Genomic DNA, 13,221 nt, shown 5'->3' with positions numbered 1-13,221 from the left:
CTGAGCTTAAACCACCTTCTAGAGCTCAAAGGAGGCTCCAAAATCTCAGCCCAAAGGTGAGAGTGTTTGGTCAAGGGTTGATATGCAAAAGCCAAGAGAAACTAGGCAAGTGTGTCCAAAATAACAAGAGAGAGAAAATTCTAGAGAGAGAGAGAGAGAGAGAGAGATTTTTGTTCTAAAAATACTAACCTCTAAAAATGGGGGGAGGAACCCCCCTATATACACAAAAACAAGTATTGAGCTTAGAAACATCTCACCATACATGTGTATGGTGATGTAGTTCAGTAAGCGACAACAAGCACAACTAGCAACAAATATCTGGAAAAAGTCACTGGTGGCCGTCGGGCACCACTAATAGCCAACTGGCCACCACTGGTGGCCGACCAGCCACACCCATGGCCGACAAAAGCCTCCCATGGCCGACAGCCTTGGAGGGTGGCCGACAGGTCACCAAAAGGTCCATACACCAAGTTTTGGTCCAAAACAAGGCACAGAAAGAATAAGGTTCAAAGGCTCAAAGACAAGGCATTCTGCTGAGGACTTCGGGCGCTCAAAACGAACACTAACACACAATCATCGAGTGCACGAGTGATGACGTCTAAGTCTCGAGGACGGTTAAAAATGGGGTGTCTACAAATACCGTGGCCCATATATGTTACATGATACCCGGTACCGGAGGTTCCATTATGGAACTTGATATAAATGACCAATGTGATTTGTTAACACTAATGGATGTACCATGCATGATTTGAATATGAATATGACTCTGTTTCTGATACGAATACAAACATGGTTATGTTTCTTACTTGATATGAGATTTGAAATCTGATTTCTGAATCTATTATGGACATCATTCATTAAAATCTTTACTCTGTTATTATTCACTGGGCTCCAGCTCATTGTAATATTTATGTATGTAGGTGATTAGGTGCTTGACTAGGCTTATTGATGACTGCCTAGAGTTCTGTTTTATCGGCCAACCTTTTTGCCTCCCAAGGAAGTTCCAAAAGGAGTCAATGGTCAAGTTTTGTGAATCAAATTATAAGTTTAAGACTTTTGGTTGTTCTAAGTGAACAGTTCTTTTGTATCATATGTTTAATGACGATGCAAGATGGATGTGTACATGACATCATATGTGGGTATATGTATATAAGTTTTAAATTTACTATCTCATGTATGTCTGCACATCTCTATGCACGTTGTATTTTGTATATTACTTCCGCAACCCCATATAGTACATGATATTCTGTTTGGAGGCCTTTGATACTCCCAGGATTATTGGCCAGTGACAATACTAAACATATAGGGGCGGGTTTAGGGCGTGACAATAACCCAAACCTCTTTTGGGAATGACTAAGACTGGTGTAGTAGTTAACCTAGATTTTAGATGTAAGAAGGATTTCTCTCATTGTTCATTTCAAACAAACGTCACTTCCTTTCTCATTAGCCTAGTCAACAAATAAGCTAACTCAGAGAAGTCTTTCACAAACTATCTATAGTAACCAGCAAGACCCATGAAACTATGGATTTCAAATGCGTTCCTAGGTTGCTCCAAATTCTGTACCGCCTCAATCTTTGAAGAATCTACGGTAACCATATCCCTAGAAACAACGTGACCCAAGAATTTCTTCTCGGAGAGTCAGAACTCACAATTTTCATACTTAGCATATAACTTATGCTCCCTAAGTAATTACAACACAATGCGAAGGTGCACCTCCTGTTCTTCTTTGGAAAGTGAATATATAAGAATATCATCCACAAAAACTACCATAAATTTATCAAGATATTCTCGAAAAGCCCGATTCATCAAGTCCATAAAGGTGGCATGAGCATTAGTTAAACCAAACGGCATTAAAAGGAATTCATAATGGCCAAAACAAATACGAAAGGCCATTTTCAGAATATCCTCTTCTTTCACACATAACTGGTGATAGCCCAATCTTAGATATATCTTTGAAAACATTGGGAACCCTTGAGTTGGTCAAAAAAATCATATATTCGAGGCAAAAGGTATTTATTCTTAACTGTGGCCCTATTCAGATGACAGTAATCGACACATAGCCACAAGGAACCGTCCTTCTTCTTGGCAAAGAGAGCTGGTACTGCCCAGGGTGAGGTACTAGGGCGTATAAAACCCTTACCTAACAACTCTTGTAACTGTTCCTCCAAAATAAGCAACTTTGTTGGAGTGAATCGATAGGGTGACATGGAAATGGGTGTTGTACTAAGCACTAGGTCTATAGAAAACTTGACCTCACGATGTGGTGGTAGCTCGGTAAGGTCCTCAAGAAAAACCATCTAAATACTCACAAACCACTCTAGGAAATACCCTTTGAACTTCACTGTTTCCATCATTCACTAAGGTTGCAAGAAGAGAAATGAATTTACCTCAACTACGAGAATCATATAATGGCGGAAAAATTTTATCTGACCTATCCCCCAGAAAATAGAAACAGTCACCCCTGGCCGTACATACAATAACCCTCCCACGATAACTATCACAATGCGATACGAGGACAACCAATCCATACTGAGAATGACATCAAAACCTATCATCTTTAACAACACCAAATTAAAAGGAAGTCGGTGATTAGCGACCTCTATCACACACCCATGATAATCCTTGGGTCAAAACCATCTTACCTCCAACCGGTGATTCGACCACAAGAAAAGATTGTAATGGTTCAGCCTATAATCCCAATATGGATGCGAATGCAGATACTATAAATGAGTGAGATGCCCCTGTGTCTATCAACACATTGGCCCAAGTATTATATATAAGATATGTACCTCGCATCACCATCAATCCAGTCGACTGTTCAGATGCAGTAACAACATAGACTCTTCCTTGGGACCTCTGCTCACCTCTCTGATGATAAGCATGTTGCACGGACTAAGCAGAGGTAGCCCCATGTACAGCTCTAGAAGCCGGCCCATACTAAATTGGCTGATGAGTCTATCTCTGGCCTTGTCCTGCTTGAAACCCCGAAGCACTAGCCATCTCGGCAATATGAGGACAAAACTTCTTCATATAACCCGGCTGGCCACACTGATAATGAATGGGCGATTGATTTCTAGCCAAGGCCTAATTCTAAAGATGAGTGGAAGGTTGATGTTTTTGGTTACCCTTCCATGGACATGTAAACAATTTGTGGCCCCGCAAACCACACCGATAACAAGTGATGTCACTTTGTCCTGTACTATCCGTACTCTTTCCCGACGTAGGATTCGATGACATGGCTGGTAACGATGGTAAATGAGAAGATGTAAAACTCTTCCACCTTTTGGATACCATAGAACCCCCTCGAGAATCGGTGAACCCTTGTCTCTTCAGTTGCCGCCTCTTTTCCTCGCCTTCAAGCATGATCTCAACGTGTGCCGCGGATTCCACTAACCTGTCATAATCCCAGATCATATTTCCCATCACCTTTATCAAGATTCCCAGCGTCAGTCTCTTCTCAAACTCTAAACACTTACGTTCTTCAGTGGCCACAAGATCCAGTGTAAAATGAGACAGACTCGTAAAAGTGGTCTCAAACTCCACCACGGTGGAGTTAGATTGTTCAATTTCCTCAAACTCTCTCCACAAATGTTCCCTCACAATTGGAGGGAGGTACTTCTCTTGAAATGCATGAGAAAATGCCTCCCAAGTATGTTCAATTCGACCCTCAGCATATTTCCACCATTGGCTGGCATCCCCCTTCAACTGATAACTAGCAAGTGCCACCCAAAGTTGACTGTCCCAAATATCTAAGATCTCAAAGGATTTGGTGATTTTCTTAAGCCATTCATCCGCCTTTAACAGTTCAGCACCCCTGAGAAATTCGGCAAGATTTGAGCGGAAAAATTCCTTCTTCAAAAATGAACCTCTAGTCTCTCCTTCAATTGTTCTAGCAACTTGTTCAGCTCTAAGAATATCCATGGGCTCCCTAAGTGCTCCGGCCATCTCTCGAGCTAGCACTCCCATTGCGTCTCGGGCCGGTGGAGCGGCCACATTATTTTGACTTTCTCATTCCTATATAATAATTTCAGTAATTGGTGATGTGCAACCACCTCAATGACTAGGAGGGGAAAACTCTTTTGTTGATGGAGCACGATGGCTCATGGATGTAATACGTAGAAGCTCAGAGCATATGTGTTTTGGGACCGGGAGTGCATTTTGTTGTACAAGGCCATGCCTTGTTTATTTGTAAGCCATTAAGGCATTTTATTTCATCCTCTACCTTTTTGAATTATATTATCATTAACATTAATTCAATGAGAAAGATGACTTTTTGGGATAATGTCTTTATGATCATGAAAAGATTTCGCAGTAGACATGTTTTTGAGTAATGTTTTAATTTGAATAATTTGGCGCCTTTACAGCATGCTTAGTTGCTCTATACTTCCACACCATTGAGACTTATTAATTTTGGTAGTCTTTTTTTTTTCCCTTTTTTTTTCGAACATTTCATTGAGAAATATATTTCTCCAACACATACTTCTTCGAGATGGTAAACTTTTTTAGTAAAGCAAAATCATTATTAAGAATGCAAGATTCAGATTGCAAAGATTAAGCTCACAAAAATTTGAGGTTCTTATCAAATGAAATGAACTTCATTGTTATTGTTGGTTGCTTTTGCTATCCCTTCTTCAAATATTTATGATTTGAACAAATAAACATATTTTTCCTATGTTTGAGGGTTGGGTGTGGAGCAGAAGGTCAGGATTTATGAACATCGGTATTAGATGGAGAGAAAAACTTTATCCAATTTAACTTTCAACTTTTTTTTTTTAAGGTTCAATATAAGCCCATAAAATCTTTGATAGGTAGGATGGCAAATGGGCATGTTTGAGTGGGTTTTAATTAGGCTAATTTAAATTGTTGCTTTTGGAAAGCCCAACTAAACTTGCACAACAAGTAATCGGGTTTAATTGGGTTGACTTGTCCTTGGGAAATTTTGTGAAGAAAAAACTACTCCAATAAAAGGCATAATTATACAAATACAAATCAAACTAAAGAATTAAGCATAATAGACAATATGTTCTTGGATATAATTGCATTTTGATTGAGTTATAGATATAAGTAAAAACAAAGAGTAAGGTAGAGATTTGCCTCAGAGCATGATTCATTATGGAAGCGAGTCTTATGTAGTAAATATAAATTTCTAGGAGGGTCTTGGATTCCTAATCTTTGCTCTACAATTCATCATTCTAATATCTGGGGTGGCATATTGGCAACAGCAGATAAGCATGAGTCCCTTCTGTTGTTCTATATTAGTAATCTTTATCTAAAAGTGGGGAATGGTTGTCGTATTAAGTTTCTGGGGTTCATTGCCTTAAAGATGCATTCCCCAGGCTCTCTCAATTGTCCAATAGTCAGGAAGGACTTCTCAAGGACTTTTTGTCAACCACATCTTCCATTTGGGTGTTTAACTTCAGAAGAGCCCTCTTCGAATGGGAAAAGGATGAACTTCACAGACTCATTACCACCTTAGCTACTCCTCCTCCCTTGAATCTAGGAATTGATGACAGAGCTATGTGGGCAGCACTTCATCCTAGCAAGTCTTTTGTTTCCACTCTTTATAATCATTCTAATCTTGCCTTGGGTAACACTGTTCCTTCTAGTGATTTGATTTGGCTCAATTATCTGCCACCTAAAATACAATTTTTTGGTTGGCTTGCTTGGAAACACAAGGTTAAAACTTCTGTCTTCTTGCAACGGATTGGCGTATTGGATAGATCGGCTGCCACCTCATGCCTCTTTTGTAACTCGCAGCAGGAAACTGTCCAGCATGTTCTGATTCACTGCCCTTTGGTGTGGAAAGTTTGGACTGGGTTATTACAATGGTGGGGTATTCTCTGGGTGGTTCCTGCCTCTGTTGAAGATCTACTGCAGTGGTGGGCAGGGTTCATCTGCAAGAAAAAGGAGAGGAGAATCTGGTGTGCCATTCCTTTGGTCACCCTCTGGTCCATTTGGAAGATCAGAAACGAGTGCCTCTTTCAAGCCTCGCATCTTAACACCCAGCTGCTGCAGGAACTCATCATCTTCAGGCTAGCGATTTGGTTAAAGTCCTCCTCCAACCACTTTCCATTCTCTATCAATGATTTCCAATTCAATGCTTCAGGTGTCAGGCACTGCATTCGCACTTGAGTTGCTTTGGTTGGCTTGGTGTCTGCGTAGTGTAATCATGCTGCGTTAGATTTGTTGCTGTTGTAGTGTTATTCTGCAGGTTCTATTTTATTCAGGTGGTTCTACCCTGTCCATAGTGTAATTCTGCAAGTTCTGCTGCATTTTTGGTTCAGTTCATTTTGTTCATATCAGTTCCGAGCTGCTGCTGTTCCATAGTGTAATTCTGCAAATTCTGCTGCTGTCTATAGTGTAATTCTACAAATTCTGCTGCTGTCCGTATCAGTTTTGCTTTTAGTAGCTGGTTTGGATCAGTTCCGTATTCTTGGATCAGCTCTATTTTGTTCATATCAGTCCCGAGCTGGAGCTTGAAGCTGTTATTGTATTTTTGGATTTGCATCTTGTTCATATCTGTTCTCTTTTCTTGTTGGTTTCTTGCCAACTGGAGCTTGAAGCTTGTGTTTAGCTTTTTGCTCCTCTTTATTGATGTTTTTGTCATACTGTGTATGTTTCATCAATAAAGATCTTTTTCTTCGCCGTTCAAAAAAAAAAAAAAAAAGAAGAAGAAGAAGGTAGACAAAGAAAATAGTCCTTTTCCTTTGAATATATAGTATCAATCATTGAGTAACAAATCTTTGGATAGATGGTAGATACTAGGTTCGAAGCTTTAAAAAGTTTTGACCAATATTACAATGATACACATCAACCATCTAATCTTTTATGCGGATGCTTCCCAATTCATACAGGCTTTTCAGTGGCATCAAGGCTTTCATATGGATTCTTAGCAATTCACTTGCAATTCAGACAAAACTGTTGTTCTCCCTCACATGATTACCTTCAAACAAACTGATGTGATAATATTATTTTCTTTACAAATTTATTAGCCATTCCTCCATAGTTCAACAATCTTCAAATGTCATCGCAGAATACAACCGAATTAATAGCAGCAAAGTCTTATTACTATGTTCATCCATAATACATCTTATTAACAGAACTTGTCTATATTGTACTAAAGAGCATGAAGCTTGACTTGAATCCCATATTTTGGACGAACTGTTACAACATGGACGGGCGAGTGACTATAGGTTGGGGATAAAGTGAAGGCATAACGTTGCAGAATCATTGACAGAGCAATTTTTGTTTCATTGATTGCAAAGTTCATGCCAACACAACTTCGTTGTCCAAAACCAAACGGAAGATACACTGCTGGGTTGTTGTTTGTAGCTTTAGCAACTCCTTCAGAAAATCGTTCTGGTTTGAAAAGATACACATCATCTCCCCATATTTGAGGATCAAGATGTAGTGCCAATGTCAAAATAGTCACATTTATATTGGCCGGAAGAATGAATTGTCCCAGTTTGACTTTGCGTTGAACTTTTCTTGTCATGGTGATGATAGGAGGATATAGTCTTAAAGACTCATTAATGATCATGTTCATCTACACAAAAAGGAATCGAAAAGTCCAGTTAATATTGAATGGTATGTGTTCTTCAGTGTATTTGCACAAAATAAGATATAGTTTGATTTTGTGATCATTAGTGTTAATATACCTTTTTCATTCTTGGAATGCCTTCTGCATTTGGAGGTTGTTGGCCAAACAACTCAAGGACCTCCTTTCTTGCTTCCTCTTGCCAATCTGTATGGATTGCTAGAAGAAGAACAGACCATGCAAGCAAGGTGGTTGTAGTTTCATGTCCACCAAAGTAGAAAGCCTTGCACTCATCAACCACTGTTTCCACTGTAATCCTCTTATTCTTGTCTGCATCATTACTTGCTTTCACAAGTAGTCCAAGAATATCACTCCCATAGTTATCTACTTCTGTCATTGCATTTTCTCTTTTCTTTATAATCTCTAAAATAGAATCTCGTATCCCTTTTTCAAGTTTTTCTGAATCTATATCATCAGTACTTTTCCAAATTTGACTGCACAAGTGTATAAATGATGAATGAGAATTAGGATGAGGAAGACAACTCATGCTTCTTGTAGGGGAAATAGTGGAGTACAAGTACATAGATCAAGTGATTATATTTTGCAGCATCAATATCGTTTGTTATTTTAATATTCAACTGCCATTACGAATAGAAGTTTTCTTTTCGTTAAGGTGGATGCTGTATTTTCTAAACCATCAAGCATTGGCCTAAAAACTCTACTTCCATGAAATGGTAAACTTCATGAAAAGGTATAACCAATAAATAAATAAATAAGGATAATAACTAAATGTACTACATTTAATTGTTGTCCCCACTGAATTGAAAGAAAAGCTAAAAAGTTAGTCAGTCAAATAACAGAAACCCAGCAAGTTAATGATTTTGGAATTCTCTTGTTTCATTTTTTTTTTTTTGTTTGGGAAAAAATTCTCGTCGAAGATTTGTATTCTATTGTAAGAATTTTTTATCTTCATGAAATAATATTATTTCAATAAGAAAGAAAAGAAATAGAAGAAAATTTAGAGGAAAATATTTTCTAATGATTAATTTATAAAAAAAATATTCACCTTGCTTGGTTTTGGTTTTATAAAACACTTTTCAAAAAATTTTATTTTTTCTTTTTCGTATTTTTTTTATTTTCACTGAATTTTTTTTAATATTTTAAATATTTTTTTTAATTTTTAAACAGACGTAACATAAATACACTTAAAAATTATAATATTTGTAAAAAAAAATCTTTGAAAAATTTACTAAATACCAAAAATATTAAAAATATATATGAAAACTTAGTATATTTTTCATATTTTTGTATATTTATTATTTTTTGAAAATATTTTTCACAAATATTTTACTATTTAGATATATCTAAGTAAAGTACATCTAAAAAAATAAAAAAATTACTTAAAATTTTTAAAATATTTACTAAAAATAAAAAATACAAAAAATAAAAAACACAATTTCTAAAAAACTGAACTCACAAAACTAAAACTAAACACACTAATTATGATTTATAAATTTGGATATTGTTTAATGCGGTCCCTTGCATTTTATTGACCACGTCATATGATTGATGCCACATTTATTTCAGGAAGCATTGACACTAATATCTTGCAAGCCCATCAAATGCAGTACTTCTTCCATGTATAACACGACATCCAATTGTATTGAAATTTGATCACATTAGGATCACTGTTAATAAGATCAAAATTTAACCAAAATAAATTTACCTGAGGATAGGAAGCTTGATTTTGAAAACATTTCTCGAAGTTATCATACCTAACTTCGTCAACATCTCAAATATGTCTTTCCCTTCCAAATAACTGCTCCCAAAAGCTGTTCTCGAAATAACTTCTGATGTTAATATTCTAAACTCTTCAAACACCTCAATTTCTTCGCCTTCATGTTGCTTCCACCTTTCTAGCATCATCTCTACACTAGAGATCATAGCCGGAACCATATTCTACACAGTACATATACACCATTGTTTGTGTATTGTTAACTCCATATTCACAAAAATTTCTATTTCCATATATGTAATTTCTCAAAAATTAAAAATTATTTGGTAACAATGATGCATTATGCAAACTTTATTGGAGAACTATTATAAAAATTAGAAATGAGAAAATTAAACTATAAGTTATTGAAGTGCATGCAACACCAGTGCCCTCTTTGCAACTGGAGATGATTTACAGTATACACCTCTGTTATCAGAATCTTGCGATTCCCGATTTGATTCACGATTCGATTCCCAATTTTTACAAAATCGATACGAATTAAAGAGTGAATCTATTTTGGAAGTAAATCTCTAGTGAATCGCACGATTCACAATCGATTCATGATTCGATTCACTTTTTATGATTCATGCAATTTTCAAAATTATTGTGTCCGACATATTTTTGACTCTATTTTTCCTCCATCTTTTTAGTAAAAATGACATAATACAACTTCTAATAGTATTTAATACTAAAATAACTAACAAATATACATGATTTGTTGTTATTTTAATGATCATGAAGTTTTTAATAAGATCTAATTAGATTTACGTAGACCCAACATATTTTTAACCTTTCTCATTTTTTTTCCCTTTAAAAAATCGTAATATATCTTCTAAAAATATTTAAGATTAAAATTACACTATGAATTATCTATTACTATTTTATTAAATTAAATATTACATGTATGAGGTCAGTTATACTCTTTAAAATATTTTAGGTTTTAAAAAAAAAATTCTAAATGATTATTTCTTATTATTTGTTCACTGTTACTTAGAAAAGTATGTATGCTTATTGTCCAAATATCAATATCGTTGTTAATTATTGTTACTTTAGAAATTGATAGTTTGTCTATTTAGTTATGATTTTTATTAAGAATGGTTGATAAGAAATATCTAAAAAAAAAAAACATAAGATGGTGATCTTCCATAAGAACGTTTGTTAACTTCTTACTTATTAAACTACGTAATTATCATTCAAAATAACATTTTATTTATTTAAATCTAAATATTTTATATTCATAAGATATATTTAACATCTAAATGTGTAACTATATGTTTTTAAATAATTTAAGCGAAGTGACCGAATCTTTACGATTCACGATTCGATTCGATTCACGATTTGGTACGAAACCATTTCGATTCACAACACAAATCCCGATCCGACAACTATGCTATACACCAACTTGCAATTTACTGATTTACCATTAATTTATCAATTTTTTTATTTTTATAATATTTTCTCACCCATAATTTAATAATAATAATAATAATAATAATAATAATAAATAACTAATAAAAACAAGATTGGTAGAAGCATACTTTCAAGCTCTCTGCATGGAAAGCATGGTTGGCTAACTTCCGTAACTTTGACCATTTTTCACCTTCTGATGTCACGAGGCTGCTACCCAATAGCTTCTTTAAGTAATCTTCGAATTCCATTTGCGGATAAGCTTTTTCTTTGTTTTTAAGTATTTCTTTGGCAAATTCTGATTCTGTAATAATTAATTGAGCTTTTGGACCATTCCAGGTAAGAAAATTCTTCCCTGTTTCACACCCAAAAATAAATAAATAATTTAACAAAAACTCGAGCTTAGTTAAATCATAGTGTAATGAAAACATAGAACTAGAAACCAGCCGCTACATAGCAAACTGGTTGGTTTTGAATCAGTTTTTGAACCCACTGATTCGATAATTTCACAAGAAAATTGGCTGATTTGCATTGTTTATCTCGCAATGAACTGAATATTGACTTCAATTTGAAACCGAACTCACTAATTCAAAATGCAAAATTCAAAAAAAGTAAACTTATATATTTCTTTTTTCTTTTTGTACTTTCTGGATTTTTATTTTTTAGTTTTTAAATTCAAATTTTTTTTTTTTACTTTTTCATCTGGTTGAGCCCAAAAATATAACATTTAAAAAAATAAAAAATAAATAAAAAAAGAAAAACAAACAAACAAACAAACCAACCTCAAACACCCACTAGATTAATATTTTAAAAGTATTTATTACGAATTTACAAATAATTCATTTACAAATTACATTTAGCATTTACCGACGAAGTATGAAACCGAAAAAAATAAAATAAAAAAATATATATATGTTTGTTACCCGCCCCATAAGCTAATAACTAAATCATACCAAATTAAACCAAATTTTAAATCCCATCATATGAGATTAGTTATATGATTTTTTTTTTTTTTTTTCCAATCAACTCTATCAACAACCATTTAAAATTCAAGAAATTCATATATTTATTTAGTACTTTTGTTCTCATCAATCTATGTTTGTCTCTACCCTAACACTTCTAAATATTTTTAAAATTTGGAATCAACTAATGGATGTCATGATTAAATTTGATATATAATGGCAAGAAGAAAATAGTTGAAGGAAAATGTTATTGATCCCAAATGAATTATTAAATTTTTTATCAATTTTTTTATATGGTGTGTGAAATCCACACAAATCACGTGTGTATGGATCTCATACCCACGTAAGAGATTTGGTAAAAAATTTGATAATTTATTTAGAATGCTTAACCTAACTCATAGTTGAAACATGTGTATTATTGAGTTTAAGAGGAGTTAGCTTCTTTTTCTTTTTTTTTCCTTTTTGAACAGAATTGGAGGAGTTAGCTTATGATTTCATGAGCTCATTGTGATTATATCATTTGAAACCCACAATACACTGTGATCAATACCGTTAGATATCTCAATAAGGTGATTTAAAACCAAAAGATTGAAAATAAAAAATAAAAAATAAAATAAAATGATCAGTACCATAAATCTTGAGCCAAGAGTGGAAATGAGGCTGGAGTCTAGCAAATATTTGATGGGATAAATCCATGGGTCTGCTCATGGATTCAGTTTTCATCATGTGCATTTCTTTGGAGTTTCCATGGATGAATCTGTAAGCAGGGCCTCTGATTCCTTGTGAACCCAGCACACGTTGTACGTGAATTGGATGCAACCATAGTTTGTGAAAGAGCTTGATCAGAACCAAGAACAGGTAAAGACACAGGAAGCTCGAAACAAGGATGGCTATGCTTCCCAGCACACCCATATTGAATCGGCTCAACTGTGGCAACGCTAAAAAGTAGCAGCTAATGTTTGATATGACAAATTGGTGGTGGTGTACCTTTTTCCTTGTTGGTGATTTCTGATTAGTTGGGTGGGTATTTATAGGAGAAATGGCAAGTGGTATCTTTGGAATTTAGCCGGCCCTGTTTGTCTGTACACGTCAATAATATTTCTGGAAGAACACGCAACGGTCAACCCGCTTAGAAAAATAAACAACAATGGTTCATCTCATTAAAAATATCACCATTAATAGCACTAATGCATTAAAAAAAGTAAAAAAAAATAAAAAAAATACAACTCCAAGACCAAAATATCACATCATTAATAGCGAGACCCACTGCCACCTAATTAGTGGGAGTGCTCCAAGCATTTTTCAAAAATAAAAGTATTTCTCCACTTTTTTTACGCGATCCTCTGCTTGCGCATATCTTTTTGTCTGTATCTGTCCATCTTAATATAATCTTGGGAGATGTGTCACCATTTTTTAAGTCAGGATGATTATCATATAAAAATTAAATTATTAACAAAAGAAAATGAATGGTTAATTCGAGCATATCACTAAAGGCCTTGTTGGAGAAGGTGATTTTTTAGTTAAAAAGTTATTAAAAAGA

General features: G+C 34.8%; 3 protein-coding genes across 3 annotated transcripts; 1 reads left to right on the top strand and 2 right to left on the bottom strand.

Annotated features, from left to right (window-relative positions):
• Nucleotides 1–3,091: 3,091 nt before the first annotated feature.
• LOC145802426 (uncharacterized) lies at nt 3,092–3,967 on the bottom strand. The gene has a single exon (XM_082895139.1). The coding sequence runs from the start codon at nt 3,965–3,967 to the stop codon at nt 3,092–3,094; it is 876 nt and encodes a 291-aa protein (XP_082751265.1).
• Nucleotides 3,968–4,096: 129 nt separating this feature from the next.
• On the top strand, nt 4,097–6,133 carry LOC145802425 (uncharacterized). Its single transcript, XM_082895138.1, has 2 exons — nt 4,097–4,109; nt 5,325–6,133. Exons 1-2 carry the CDS (start codon nt 4,097–4,099, stop codon nt 6,131–6,133), a joined length of 822 nt encoding a protein of 273 aa, XP_082751264.1.
• Nucleotides 6,134–6,940: 807 nt separating this feature from the next.
• On the bottom strand, nt 6,941–12,683 carry LOC114294238 (cytochrome P450 CYP749A22-like). The gene is made up of 5 exons (XM_082894174.1): nt 12,311–12,683; nt 10,851–11,074; nt 9,265–9,497; nt 7,660–8,032; nt 6,941–7,547 (listed from the first exon to the last, which is right to left on the bottom strand). Exons 1-5 carry the CDS (start codon nt 12,591–12,593, stop codon nt 7,119–7,121), a joined length of 1,542 nt encoding a protein of 513 aa, XP_082750300.1. The 5' UTR covers nt 12,594–12,683; the 3' UTR covers nt 6,941–7,118.
• Nucleotides 12,684–13,221: the final 538 nt, after the last annotated feature.

The sequence above is a fragment of the Camellia sinensis genome, chromosome 11 (assembly GCF_055761805.1).
Source record: "Camellia sinensis isolate YWXY chromosome 11, ASM5576180v1, whole genome shotgun sequence".
NCBI classification, from domain to species: domain Eukaryota; kingdom Viridiplantae; phylum Streptophyta; class Magnoliopsida; order Ericales; family Theaceae; genus Camellia; species Camellia sinensis.
The sequence above is the reverse complement of the archived record's forward strand: the minus strand, read 5'-3'. Positions and strand labels throughout refer to the sequence as shown.